The 14,191-nt window shown below is 44.3% G+C and overlaps 2 protein-coding genes and 1 long non-coding RNA gene across 9 annotated transcripts in view; 2 read left to right on the top strand and 1 right to left on the bottom strand.

Annotated features, from left to right (window-relative positions):
• LOC143832629 (uncharacterized) overlaps nt 1-6,030 on the top strand; it is a 20,208-nt gene extending 14,178 nt beyond the window's left edge. For 2 of the 5 annotated variants that reach the window (XM_077327318.1, XM_077327315.1), the window contains 3 exons: nt 1,251-1,402; nt 4,295-4,404; nt 5,635-6,030. In XM_077327318.1, coding sequence (XP_077183433.1) covers nt 1,251-1,402; nt 4,295-4,404; nt 5,635-5,764 — 392 coding nt within the window. In that variant the 3' untranslated portion in view covers nt 5,765-6,030. The other 3 variants (XM_077327317.1, XM_077327314.1, XM_077327316.1) reach the window with 2 other exon arrangements.
• Nucleotides 1-14,085, bottom strand: part of LOC143832634 (uncharacterized) — a 24,376-nt gene extending 10,291 nt beyond the window's left edge. The window contains exons 1-3 of one of the 2 annotated variants that reach the window (XR_013229338.1): nt 13,959-14,085; nt 12,331-12,442; nt 9,548-9,602 (exon numbers count right to left, since the gene is read on the bottom strand). This is a non-coding gene — a long non-coding RNA (uncharacterized LOC143832634). Of the gene's footprint in view, nt 1-9,547; nt 9,603-12,330; nt 12,443-13,958 lie in introns of those variants that run through there. The other variant, XR_013229337.1, reaches the window with a different exon arrangement.
• The window catches only part of LOC143832630 (C-type lectin domain family 17, member A-like), a 43,988-nt gene continuing 37,973 nt past the window's right edge, over nt 8,177-14,191 (top strand). The window contains exon 1 of one of the 2 annotated variants that reach the window (XM_077327321.1): nt 8,177-8,299. In XM_077327321.1, the coding sequence (XP_077183436.1) occupies nt 8,212-8,299 (88 nt within the window). In that variant the 5' untranslated portion in view covers nt 8,177-8,211. Of the gene's footprint in view, nt 8,300-14,075 lie in introns of those variants that run through there. The other variant, XM_077327322.1, reaches the window with a different exon arrangement.

Below are 14,191 nucleotides of genomic sequence, written 5' to 3'. Positions count from 1 at the left end.
TGCCAACATTATTTACATTTAAAGAAAAAAAATCCTGTGGCTCTGTTGGTCAATGGTAAACGTGGCTTTCTGTGAACCATGTATCTCACCAAACACAAATACAATACTCTAACTATTAATACTGAATATATCATAACAACTTTTAAAATTGCCAGGGCACCTCTGAGCATGTAGGGTTGTCTGTTTCCACCACAGTTGAACCTGAGCCAGCCCTTGTGTCTGTGGAGTGAGAGGAAGAGCCCCCCCCCTTCCCACTCTCTCAACAGCATAAAGGCAAGAGGGTGAGATTACCACCGCCAATCCTTCCTGGCCTCCAACAATCCTCACTGGGGGTTCTTCCCTTCGCAAGGCAGCCACCCAGGAAAAAAATCAATGGTGAGGATTGGGGCTGCTTTACTCTCTATTTTCTGTTGTCAGCTTCATGTAGTGGCTAAGAGCAGTGGCTTCTAACCTAGCAAGCTGAGTTTGATTCCCTGCTCCTCCACATGCAGCCAACTAGGTGACCTTAGGCTCGTCACAGCTCTTAGAAGATTTCTTGTCAGAGCTCTTTCATCTCCATCCTCATCTACTTCTGTGGGGAGATGAAGGGAAGGCTATTGTAAGCCACTTTGAGACTCTTTCAGGCAGTGAAAAGCAGGGTATTAAAATCAGCTCTTCTTTCTCACAGCCTCTCAGGTACTAGAGAGGCAGTGCAGAGGCTGAGGGGAAATGTGTGGTGTGGTGGTGGAGAGAATGGACCATTATCTAATGCTGTAGATCAGCCTCCAGATGAGACCTGGGGATCCCCCAGAATTCCAGCTTATCTCCAGAGTTCAGTTCCCCTAGAGAAAATGGGAAGTCTGGAGGGCGGACTCTGCCATCGTACCCCACCAAGGTTCCTGTCCTTCCCAGGCTCCTTCTCCAAATCCCCAGGAATTTCCCAACCTGGATTTGGCAGCCCTAACGCCCCATCTCCCTGCCTGTGGCCACGGGGGACCTGGCAACCCTAAGATGGCCATACATAAAATAGTTGTCAAACATGAAAACGACCCATTTTAAGTAAAACCTTATATTTCACTTCACCCAGTTTTGTGCTCCTCAAGCTGCAACAGTGTTGGTAGTGCCCTATTCCCTGCTCTTGGTAACTCTCCTAACAGCCCATGAAACATCTCTGAGCCTCCGGGGAGGGGTGGTATATAAATATAATAAATAAATAGTAGAGGTTATGGCACTGTTTCTTATTCCAGCATCGCTCCTTTGGAATCTTTCAGAGTCCCTCTGCATCAAATGTCCACCCAACTGGGTGTCATTTGAGGAACATTGCTACTTCTTTTCAACATTAAGTAAACCCTGGATGGTTGGCAAGCAATCGTGTCAGAATGAAGGGGCTCACTTGATTATTATTAACAATCGACTGGAAATGGTAAGTGTTTCTTTTCTTCTCCTTTCTCTTTTGACTTGAATAAGCAGAGACTACTGGGGAAAGTGGTTCTCTACTAAATTTGTGCATATGGGAAAGGTTATTCCAGATCACATGTATGACAGATCTGTTGGAATAGACAATGTCTGGTGTACAAAGACGAGAAGATCCTGCAGGGGGCAACAAGAAGAGTGCTAGATAGGATAGCGAGGTCAGGACCTTCTCTCCTGTTCACTCTTTGTCTCCAGATTGCTACTCTTAGGGAAGCTACATCTTCCACTCTCTCTCAACTAGGCATGTAGTCAGGTTCTGTCTCTGTCTCTCCTCTGCACTATCAAGTATGGTAATTCTTTAATAAATCCCTTTTCCTATTCTTAATACAGCGTGTGCAACTTCATTGACTTATTTACTCTGCCAACAAGATCCCCTCCCCTATCCCCTTCCCCACACCAAGGTAAATTTTCCCCTCCAACTTTAAGCTCCCTATCCTATCGCATCACTGCTTGGTTATATGTGGCTTTATTCAGCCTTGAGAGCTTCAGGAAAGGGGGATAACCCTTCAGCCAGAATGGCACTGCAAATTTTTCTAATAGACAAAATATTTTATTTACAAAGAGGGAAGGTTGGTTAGAATCAAGCTTTTAAATATACAACTCAGTTCTAATTTCTTTAGAAGTCCTTAAATTACAGGCTCTTCTTAGTTCTTGGACTTTTCTTTCAGGTGGTATATTTCTTATTTTGAGAGGTTTCTTATTTTATTTTGTTATTAGACCTTATAACTTATAGAAGTTCCCCTGAACTTCTCCCAGGATCCTAGAAGATGGGTACTCTTGCCTAGAACCTCTTCCTTCTTTGGATTAACAGGGTCCCACTGACTAGTGAGAAGTCTCAAGTATTTTCTCCCACAGGAGTCTAAGGAAACCCTTTCACCCGTTTTCTCCTCTTCATACTGGGTAGGGGACCTTCCCTATTCAGAAGAATCCCACCTTGGCCTATATTGGGCAGTTGTCTCAACTGCCCCAAATTCCCACTCCTGCCACACTTCTCCAGTAACTGTGTAGACTGGCTTTTAAACTTTTAGTGAAGTATGTTTCCTTCAACTAAATTTTCCTCAAAAGCACCTGTTCAGCTACATACAGACAAGTTCTGTCAAACTGCTCTCCAGGGTCAGATCTCACCCCCCCCCCCAAAAAAAACCCTCAGTCTGAATCCAGTCTCAGAATGTAATAAATTCCCTCCAACCTACAACCAGTATATCAACTCCCCCCTCAGCTGTGGCTAGTCAAGGCATTTTAATCCTTTACTCTCTCTGGGTTGCTGTCTTCAGAACTTGGAATCTGCTTTTCCAAGTGTTATCCATCATAACATGGACTTCAGGCTCTGGAGCTTTAGCAATAGCATCAGGTTGTTAAAAGAAACCAGGTACATTCAGGTTTCTGTGCTGCTGCCTGGTAGAAATTGTAGTCCTAGTCTTTGATTTTGGTTTATTTAGTGTTAAAACATGTAAAGGGCCCTAATGGATTATACCAGTGGTCCATCTAATTCAGCACCCAGTTTCACACCATTCAGAAACCTGAGTGTACACTGGAGCAGTGGTCCCCAACCCCTGGTCCGGGGACCGGTCCGTGGATCAGTGGTACCGGGCCGCGGCTCCACCTTGTCCTCCTCCCCGGCTGCTGCCTCAGGGGCTGCCCTGCCACTCTGCCGCTGGCTCACCTTTGGTGTTCTCCAGTGGCCGCCATGGCTGGGGCTCCCCCTCAGCCTGGCACTGCGCAGCTGCTACTGGCAGCACCCACCAGTGGGCAGTGGGAAGTCAGGGGCGCCAGCAGGAAAGCAAGTGGTGCAGGGGCTCAGGTGGTGGCAACATCTCTCAGCAAAAGACTACCCCCCCCCCGGGCCTCAGTAAAATTGTCAAGCGTTGACCGGTCCCCGGTGATAAAAAGGTTGGGGACCACTGCTCTGGAGAGCCAACAAAGAAGGCAAAAAGATCAAGGCCTTTCCCTGATGCTGCCTTGTATCAATGGCATTAATGGGGTTGCTGCCTCTTTATATGGAAATTCCCTTTAATCACCAGGACTAGTAGCTGCTGATAAGACCTATCTTCCATGAATATCTAAGCCTCTTTTAAAGCAACCTGTATCTGCGGTCATCACTATATCCTCTATCAGTAAATTCCAGATTTTAATCATTCATAAAGAAGTATTCTTCTTTCTGTCCTGAATGTACTGGGAATTAACTTCAATGGGTCCCAAGTTCCAGTATGATGGCAGAGCAATAAAAAAACTCTTTCTATCCATTTTTTCTACCTCTTGCATAAACCTCTATCATTAAAGGTAAAGGTATACACTGTGCAAGCACCAGGTCATGTCTGACCCTTGGGGTGACGCCTTCTAGCGTTTTCATGGCAGACTCAATATGGGGTGGTTCGCCAGTGCCTTCCCCAGTCATTACTGTTTACCCCCCAGCAAGCTGGGTACTCATTTTACCGACCTTGGAAGGATGGAAGGCTGAGTCAACCCTGAGCCGGCTGCTGGGATCGAACTCCCAGCCTCATGGACAGAGCTTCAGACTGCATGTCTGCTGCCTTACCACTCTGCGCCACAAGAGGCTCTATCATTACTCTATCATTACTCCCCTTAATAATTATTTTCTAGATGAAAATCCCAGACTCTTCAGTCTCACAGGAAAGGTGCTCTAAACTGCTTAATCTTGGTTGATCATGTCCTCATCTCCACTTTCTCCCACTTGGCAGTATCCCTTTTGAGATACAGCAAACAGAATTGTACACAGCATTCCACTATAAAGTATAAAGTATCCATTGCTAATACATGAATACAACTGTGGTATTGTATGTCTCCTGGTTTCATGGACAAACTCTGAATTTTCCCTATTTAGAAATTTTTGGTAAGCCAAACATTAGATGACGAAGTTTTTTGGATTGGCCTGACCGATGCTGGCAAGGAAGGACAGTGGAGATGGGTGGATGACACTTCTCTGTCTTTCTCGTAAGTAATCCCCCATATTGGTTATCGAAATCTCTTAGGTGGATTTACATTGGTAGCGTTAAGAATGTGTTGGCATGGGAGAAGTGAAGCATACCTTTACTTTGCCCAAGGTGGCAAAGCTACTCAAGTTTGCTCTACTGTGATAGTTCAGTGGGTCCTTAATGCTTGGATGTTTTAGGTGTAGGGCCTGTAAAATTCCCATCCGAAGTATGGGACAGCAGTTTGCAGTGAGTGAAAAGACAATTATGTACTTTAGAGAGCCTTAGTGTTCATTTATGTGAAGTGTTCCACTCACTCAGATATCTGAGACCCTGGGGGAGATTGTCAAATCTTAGCGGAAAATGATAGCACTAGCAAATCATGGTCTTGAAATGTTAACAAGGCCTCTCCAAAAGTTAAAGAAGGGACAGACACCAAAGACTGTGACTTATCAGAAAAAGAATACAAAAACAGTTGATGTTCCTGGTAAATAAAGATTGATACATCACATGCCATTTCAGTCATCAGATGACTTGCTCTTATTCTGCAGACTCAGAAACTGGCTCTTTGCCAATTAGTTTTATAAATCCTGAGCATACAGAATTCTCAAACGGACAAACCAGAGGCAGAACTAGCAAAGGAGGATCTACTTTATTCCTCTTTTTACCACAGATTTAAGGCTTTGCATTTACTCTCCAATAGCCCTAAAAGGGAAGGAGAAAGTATCTCAGAGGAAGTGGAAATGAAATGATTCAAATTCAAAACCTTTAATGGCTTATAAAAGATAATGTCTGCACATACATGAGTAATAATTACATAAACTGAGAGTAAAACAGATAATAGGAACTCTGAGGCATATAAACCACGAGAAACAATTTGTCTCCCCTAATGTATACACATTTCTTTTTTTAATTTTTAAGAACAACTGAAATTAAACTATGCACCCACTTTGGAAGGAACCACTGTGTATTAAATACTGTTACAACAGGAAACAGGCTAAAAATGTTGTTAGAATAAATAGTCTATGAGAGGTGCTTTCTTGCCTGTCCCTAAAACAGGTTCTTCTAAAGAATACTTATTTGGCTCATTGGCTGCATTCTGTATATTTACAGTATCCCTTTTGACATGGGCGAACCAGAAGTACACATTATTCCAGGTGCAGGTGAACCAAAGATGTATAAAATGTCTTAATATTTACCTGTCCGTTCTTATTGCTTCTACCAAACCTGATCTTTAAACTGTCACAATTAGATCCTGGGGGAAAGGAGAGCCTAACAATGCTGGGCAAGGTGAAGACTGTGCTACCCTAAGGTCCAACGGGAAGTGGAATGATGCACTCTGTTCTGGAAATGAGATGTGGATCTGTGAACGGAAGTGCTAGCCATGTTCCTGTCTATGTGGAAACTCTACACAAGCTTGGGAACAGCTGCTTCCTTTAAAATCACCTAGAAACTACACCAAGCCATGGAGATTCATAGGCTATCATCACAATCACACGCCCGTCCTGTTCTGAAAAGGTTTATATGCTCTTAATGCCACTGAGTGGATCTCCTAGTCTGTTTCTGTGCTATGATCTCATGTGCCCTTGCATGCTCGACTGCAAACTTAACTTCTTGCTCAGATGGAATAAAGAAATTGTCAAAGTCACTCTGTGTCACATTGAAACTAACTTATGCAAATTTACCCCATATGCAGCCATTTAAGTCTTGCTTAAATTTAATGGTCACACTTGCAATGTATGCTGGAAGAATTGGTGTATTGTTCATCTGCACAAATCTGTGAATGGCCAGTAAGGTGACCTGGAGTTAGCAAGCTAGTCACCCAAGAAACAAGGATATTCTCTGCCCCCCGCCCAGCAAAGAGCATGCATGGTCAATACTGAAGCTAGAATCATTCCTGCACAGAGACCTCAATAGAAGCAGTAGCCCATACATCCTCCTCTACCTCAATGTGTGTTGCGCTTGCCATACATTAACCTCATTCATCAAAAGACTATTTTTAACCAGTTTTATCCACAACATTTGCATATTATAGATTGTGATGCTGGCTGATAGATGGGCAGCACCTGTTATCAACAGCTAAGCTCAAGCAAGATGCAAGAATGCTTCCTACTCTTTAAATATATATATTAAAATAGTATTAAAATTACTAGAACTATTTGGAAATCTAAGGTGGATTACAGTAAATCATATTTATTTATCATATATGGCATATGTGTAATATAGCCATGAGATCCTAAGGCTGTCTGGCTGCCAGGCAAGGCATGTTCAGAGGTGGTTTGCCATTGCCTGCTCCTGAGTCACAGCCCTGGTATTCCTTGGAGGTCATCCTTCCAAGCCAAGGCCAACCTTGCTTAGCTTTCAAGATCTGACAGGATTGGACTTACCTGGCCAATCCAGTTGGATACTCAGTATTTCAGTTAAAAGGGAACTTAGGGGCATTTCCACACATCAGTAAAAATAGCATTTTGCCAGCTGAATGGCAAAGCGCTTAAGGTTATCTCGCTTCCCAGCCATTCTTCACCTTTTCTGCTGTCTTGCCCTGTCTGCCACTGTTTCACACTCCTTATACTCCACATGTGCTGCTGGAAATGGTGGAAGAGAGCAACACACCTTATACGCGACTCTCTTCCGCCTGTCAATCAATCCAGGCAGCCAATACCCTTTCTCCATATTCTATAATGGGGATTTCGGCATTCCTGCCTTTCCTGGGGCCGGGGAGGGCTGGGGCTTGAAGGAGAGCCTCCAAACTTTCAGGGTAGCTCTGAGAGGTTCTTACCTGATTCCCTTCCAAATTTCAGAATGATTGGTCTAGGGTGCCCTCTTCCCTCCATTATATCCTCTGGCTCTAGGCCACCCACACTCCCTTTCAATACTTTCCTCCAGCCTGCCATGGTAATGGGGAGTGGACCCATTAAATGCTTCCACCCTTGGGTGGCAGCATTTAAAGGCAGTTGACCACCCCCATATTATAGCTAGGTCACTTTAATTGCTCCCGGCCTTGGCTGGGAATGTTTAGCTTGCAAGGTCAGCAGTTGAACCTGGGACCAACATGCAAAGGAGATCCTCTACTCCTAGGCCATGGCTTCTCCACAAACAAGAGTAGATATTGCAATCATAACACAATATCTTGCTAGATTGTCAAAGCCATACTTTCTTGGTTTATAGCACATTTGTGGACATTTTGAACATTATTTTTTAAATGGCTTCAGCTGAGAAAATAAGTATGTTTGAAACTTGCCTTGTCCCATTCTAGACCTTTCTGTCATCAGAGGCAGGTTTACTTCCCCCCACCCCACACACACACACACATACTATTGCATTATTAGCCCTATTCACAAATTACAAAGAATGTATATATAATTAATATACAGTGTCTAGTCAGTTGTTCTGTATGTGCACTGAGTAATTCTCATGTTACAGTCAATGCACTAACAGCTAAATGCGTGACACAAACCTCACATTTATGCCCTATTTCATTCATAAAGTGAATGTGCATTGGCTCTTTCTTACAAACAGATGTATATACATACAAGGAGGATGCAGTTGTGTTTTCGGTAAAATCTGAAGGCTAGTATCTACTGTTGTGTGACTACTGTACAGTAGTTTCTTCCATTTAGTTATATATGTCCTTGATAGATTGCCAAAAGCAATTATTGTCTTTCAAAAAGGTTTAGTAAATATTTGCATAGTGGTTCTTGAAGCAGCTCTGACAAAAATAGGAACTGAAAGAAGACACAAGTTGATCTCCTGCAGAACTCTTAGAAGTGAGTGATGCTGATAGGGTAGAGGACATCCTTTCTCATTACATTTCACACTGGCAAGGGGCATGGCCCATGAGATACAACATGGAAACCGGATGCTTCCTCCCTTACCTCTCAAGCCGCCAAGTTCTGAGATGGAACTGCATCCAACAGGTATGATCAGAACCATTTGAATTATGAGGGGGGCACACAGAGGAGATAAAGTATTTAGGCTCAATAGCCATACTGCAGCTGGAACATGTGGATTACTCCTAGGGTTGCCAACTCTGGGTTAGGTAATTCCTGGACATCATGATTTGGGGTGGGGAAAGACCTCAGTCAGGTATAATGTCATAGAGTCCAGCCTTCAAAGTAGCTATTTTCTCCAGAACAGCTCTCTGTCATACGGTGACCAGTTGTGATTTCAAGAGATTTCTAGCCTGCACCTGGAGCCTGACAGTCCTAACTGCTCCCCATAGAATAAATAACAGAAATATTTAAGTGTACGGTATCAAATAACATTCCCAGCTGAAGGGAACAAAGAGCCTCATTCCGCATAAATTTGTTGGGCAGGTCATTGAAGTGATGGGTGGGAACACAATGTTTTTAATGTGGAGATTATCGTATCATTTAGCAGTAACCTATAGGAAGTAAGAAAGAATATATTGTCCACAAAGATCTAAGGCAACTGCGGTCCCCTACCCCTGGTCCGGGGACCGGGACCGGTCTGTGGATCAGTTGGTACCGGGCTGTCGCTCCTCCTTGGCTGCTGCCTCAGGGGCTGCCCTGCCACTCTGCCACCGGCTCACCTTTGGTGCTCTCCAGCAGCCGCCATGGCTGGGGCTCCTCCTTGGCATGGCACTGCACAGCTGCTGCTGGCAGCGCCCACTAGTGGGTAGCGGGAAGTCAGGGGTGCCGGCGAGAATGCAAGCGGAGCAGGGGCTCAGGCAGTGGCGACGTCCCTCGGCAAAAGACTACCCCTCCCCCAGGCCTCAGTAAAATTGTCAAGCGTTGATCGGTCCCTGGTGATAAAAAGGTTAGGGACCACTGATCTAAGGTTATAGAGGTAAAGAGATGAAGAATAGCTGTTTTGTGCCCTGCTTTTTACTACTCAAAGGAGTCTCAAAGACCATTTACGCACTGGGAACTTCACTGCCCTAGCTCCCATGCAGGAGCATAAATTGGGGGCGGATGAGGTGCCCCAGGCCAAATGCTCTCCCATGTGGATGCAGGAAGAGGTGGAGCAACCTGCCACGACTAAAACTCCAGCCTGCAGCCCGGCATGAAACCTCCAGTGCATAAATGGTCAAAGAGGCTTACCGTCACCTTTCCCTTCCTCTCCCCACCACAGACACCCTTGTAAGGTAGGTGAAGCTGAGAGAGCTCTGAGAGAACTATGTCTGGCCCAAGGTCACCTACCTGGCTGCATGTAGAGGAGTGGGGAATCAAACCTGGTTCTCCAGATGAGACGCGGCTGCTGGTAGGAAGCAAAGCAGTGGCACAAGAAGTGGACACTCCGCCCTTCCCTTTGACCACTTCCCTGTTAATTTAGTTTACTCAATTTTTAGCCTGCCATTCCCACAAGGCTGTGCTTGGGCACCCTCACTAGAAACAGCTGTTTCTGTTTTAAAAGGACTGCTTGGCTATCCTCATAATATATTTGGATGTGACATTTAACAGCAATAATTTCTAAAAACTACCTAACACATTAATATACAAAAGCAATCATTATCAAAACCCATAGCGATCTACAGTCTCTAAGCAATTCTGCTTTGCAGTTTTCTGAAAACTAAAAAAGGGTTGGTCTCTCTGACAGATTCAGGAAGGCCATTCCACAATGTGGGAGCGAGTAGAGGTTGTTTCTATTAGTATACATTAAGGAAGAAAAATAAAGGACTAATGGGAGGAGTGGAGTTGTCATAAAGAGACATGGTCTTATGGGAATGAGGGTTCCAAGTAGGGTTGTGTGTTTTGGTGTGGTTCGGCCACTTCGGCGATAATCAAAGCCCTAGGGCAGGGGTAGTCAAACTGTGGCCCTCCAGATGTCCATGGACTACAATTCCCATGAGCCCCTGCCAGCGAATGCTATCTGGAGGGCCGCAGTTTGACTACCCCTGCCCTAAGCGTCCAGTGCCATGGTGCGGAAGGGAGGGGCGGCACCGGCATGTGACCCAGTGCCCCTCTCCCCCGGGCTGTGGTGCTAGCCACTTCGGGCTTTGATGATCACCTAAGTGGCCGAACCGTGCCAGAACGTGCAACCCTAACAAGCTAACAATATATGAACCAGTATTTTGAATTGAACTTTGAAACCACTCCGCAACCAATATAATGTTTTCAAGATGTCTTATACATATGCATTTTTTAAAGGAAAATAGAGTATCTTGGAGCCATTTTAGGTCAGAAAAAGGGCACAGTGTGGGAAGCTGAAGCAGGGCCCTGCATGCATGAGTTCCTTGCAGTAATATAAGAGCCAGGTTTAGGGAACACATATCTGACTCTAAAAAGCCCCCCAAAAATCTTGGCTAATGGGGCCCTCAGTTGCATCACAGAGTTGGATGACATCATAAAGGCCATCTAGTTCAAACCCCTGTTCAATGCAGGATCAGCCTAAAGTATGCATAATTATTTATTAATTGGTTTCGTATACCCCCCCCCCAGCAAGCTGGCTCATGGCGGATCACAGTCATGAAGAAGAAGAAGAAGAGTTGGTTCTTATATGCCGCTTTTCCCTACCCGAAGGAGGCTCAAAGCGGCTTACAGTCACCTTCCCATTCCTCTCATATAACATAAACAATATCCAATTCCATAAAAACCACATACAATATACAGCAATAACCTAAAAACAATCCCCCAAAGTTAAAAATCTATAACTCAACAAGACGGCAGTAAAAATACTAAAACTCCTCTCCCCACAGCGGAACCATTGGAGTCGGTCCAGAAGTCAACATTGGTGATGGTAAAAACGGGGAAGATCACCTGATGGGTCAGGGCACATACAGTGCCTGGGAACCTAAAGGGGAACCTAAGGTATCTCACCAGCCACTGCTTGAAGATTGCCAGTGATGGGGGGGGGGGGCTCACCACCTCCTAAGGCAGTATCCACTGCTGAACTTCTTTGACTGTTAAATTTTTTTCCTGATATCTAGCAGGTACTATTCAACACATACTTTGAACATATTACTGTGGGTCCTATTCTCTGCTGCCAACAGGAACCACTCCCTGCCCTCCTCCTTTCAAAAAGTTGGCTGGCTGGCAGGAAACAGTTAAGGTTTCTGTCCCCCTCACATTACAGCTGATTCTGACAACTCTATGAGGCTGTCAAAATCAGCTGTAATGTGCGCTTTGGGAGGGGGGGGGTGATCTGGCTGCCTTTAATGTTCCCAGCCAAGGCTTCCCACAGGTCTGTCAGAATCAGGCCAGGAGCATTTAAAGGGCCCATTTCTCCACATTACATTTGATCATGACCGCCCTGACAGCATTGAAAGGCAGCCCACGTTCCCTTTCAGTACTTCCCCAATACAGTGCAGGCTGGGGGAAAGTATTGAAAGGGAGTGCGGATGGCCTAGAGCCCATTGTATTTTTTTTGTACAACAGACTTTACTGCTAGTTATTTATATATTTACTAAACAAGAACTCAGAAAGGCTATGTAATGATGAATCTATCTTCTATCTAATAGATTGTACAAGTAACAAAGCACCAAATGTGGTTTATTATTTTTACAGCTGACTTGCTGTACCCTTGCTGGAAAACCTTCTGACAGCCTAGATCAGGAGTAGTCAAACTGTGGCCCTCCAGATGTCCATGGACTACAATTCCCATAAGCCCCTGCCAGCATTCACTGCAGTTTGACTACCCCTGGCCTAGATCTTTATTACCCTAGTAATACCAAGTTCCCATTTGTGTCACCTAGAGATCAGCTCTGTTCAGATCTGCTTTTATCAAGATTTACATTTAGTCTAGTATTTACTAGAACCTACCAAAATCTCAGTGGAACCTGCCTCAAACCCTTGGAAATATATTAGAAGACAGTCTCATTGTGCCCCACCCATAGAAAATCTCATGTCCCATAGCAGCAAATCCAAGAAGTTAATTTTAAAACCGGAAGAACTATTGCTAAGAGGATTGCAAAACAAAGTTGCAAAACAAGACATATATAATTGCAATGTCTATCCAAACGCTTATTAGTTGCAGATGCAATACTGACCTCTGCTATCATTGCTTACACTATGTGATACCCATCAAAACATCGATCCCAGGTGAGTGGCGTCCTTCTATCCATACCATTTGTAGTTCTTCTTTGTAGTCTTTCAGCATGCCTGGGTTTAAAAAAAAAACAAAGAGAGAGAAAGAGAGAGGGGGGATAGTGGAACAACTATACCCTTGAACCTCAGCCATACCTTGAAAAGGGTTCATCTATTAATTGAGGAACACTGCAAATTGCATCTATTTGCAAAAGGGCGATTTGGAGTCAGTTCTGCAAATCAGAACCAAACGGTTATATCTTCAGAAACAATTATATTGATACAAAGCTTCAGGGCAATGTACATCTTCAAATGTTCATGTTCTCTGTGCAGAAATGCGGGTGGTTAGAACAATGTACAGAGGAAACTTGAATATCTCCTCCTGACAAATCTTTTAGAGAAAGAAGAAAACACTTTTGGAAGAGTGAGGAACATATTTCAGAATAGAGGAAAGGATAGCATTTTTTTTAAAGCTGCCTTTCAAGGGGAAAACAGCTTGGTGCCCTAGATCGTCAGAGCCTGCTGGATATATAATGGCCCAGGACCAAAGGCTGTGTACATGTGCTCTGTGGGGAGATGGGAGGGGGGAAAAGATATTATTACCAGAAATATTGTATACTGAAACAGTGTATTTAATGTGAGGAAACTGAATATAAAAAAATTTAGAACCAGACATCTGAGGCCATTACTAGCAAGAGAGCAATAGCAAGTTTCTTGGGGACAGGGTCTAGGCCAGAACGGGATGGAATGGGCATTAAACAAACAAGAATGCCACAAAAAACAGTGGGATGCTTTACAGATACTTGAGAACAATATTTTAAAATTAAAAAGTAGAAATTCAGCACCTTTATTAACCCATACCAGGCATTTTGGCCCAGAACCGATTAATTAAAGGGTGGGAGTTACACTTATTCATTTCTAAAATATTCTTCACAGTGTATCCCACTGTTTTTTTTTTGTGGTACTGTTGTTTGTTTGATGCCCATTCTGGCCTGTTCCAGGGTGTTCTGGAGGCTTTTGGGCCTGGTAAGGGTTAATAAAAGTTCTGAATTTCTGCCTTTTCAGTTCTAAATCTTTGTTCTCAAATTTCTATAATGCATCCCCGTGTTTTTTGCAGTAGTCTGTTTAATGCCCATTCCAGGCTGTTCCAGCATTTACCCTGTGGCAGTTGCTTGTCACAAACACCAGCTTTCCATGACTAGAAGCTCTGTTTTGGACGCGGGTTTGGGCCCACAGCAGTTGCCTGAAGAATGCGGCCGGCTTGTTCCCTGTGCTCTCATGCTGCTTCTCTTTGCCTCATCTGGTATTCCTCACCCACCCTGCTTGCAGTGTATCCCATTCTGCACACATAGCAGACTGTGGTAATTTCAACAATGTCCTCTTTGTTGCTACAAACCAAGACAGAGAACACTTACTATGAGGCGACTGATCAGAGCTAGAGAGGGAGAGAATAGACAGCCTTCTTATCAGAGGAGGAGACAATCCCTCCTACACAGGCCTTGATGAAAAACCGAAAGTAGTTACTACAGCCTTTCTTAAAGTTGTACACGTGTTCAGTAAATTCCCCATGATCTTACCAAAACACACTTACCATAAAATTATTTCTGGAGATTCGGTTTGGTAATAGGCTCACAGTCGCCAAGTTCCTGATTCCCCCAGACCTCCAAACTCTGCACTTTCCCTCTTGGCTTGGGGCCCTGATAAAGCCCCTCCCTCAGAGGAAGCTCTGGGTGTAAAATCCTTCCTCAGAGAAGATCAACAGCTCAGTCGTCTGCCAGCCCCCCATCATTTCACCTTCCCTTCAGAGGCCCATGCAGGCAGCTG

Source organism: Paroedura picta, chromosome 3 (assembly GCF_049243985.1).
Source record: "Paroedura picta isolate Pp20150507F chromosome 3, Ppicta_v3.0, whole genome shotgun sequence".
Taxonomy (NCBI): domain Eukaryota; kingdom Metazoa; phylum Chordata; class Lepidosauria; order Squamata; family Gekkonidae; genus Paroedura; species Paroedura picta.
This window is presented reverse-complemented; position numbering and strand designations above follow the sequence as displayed.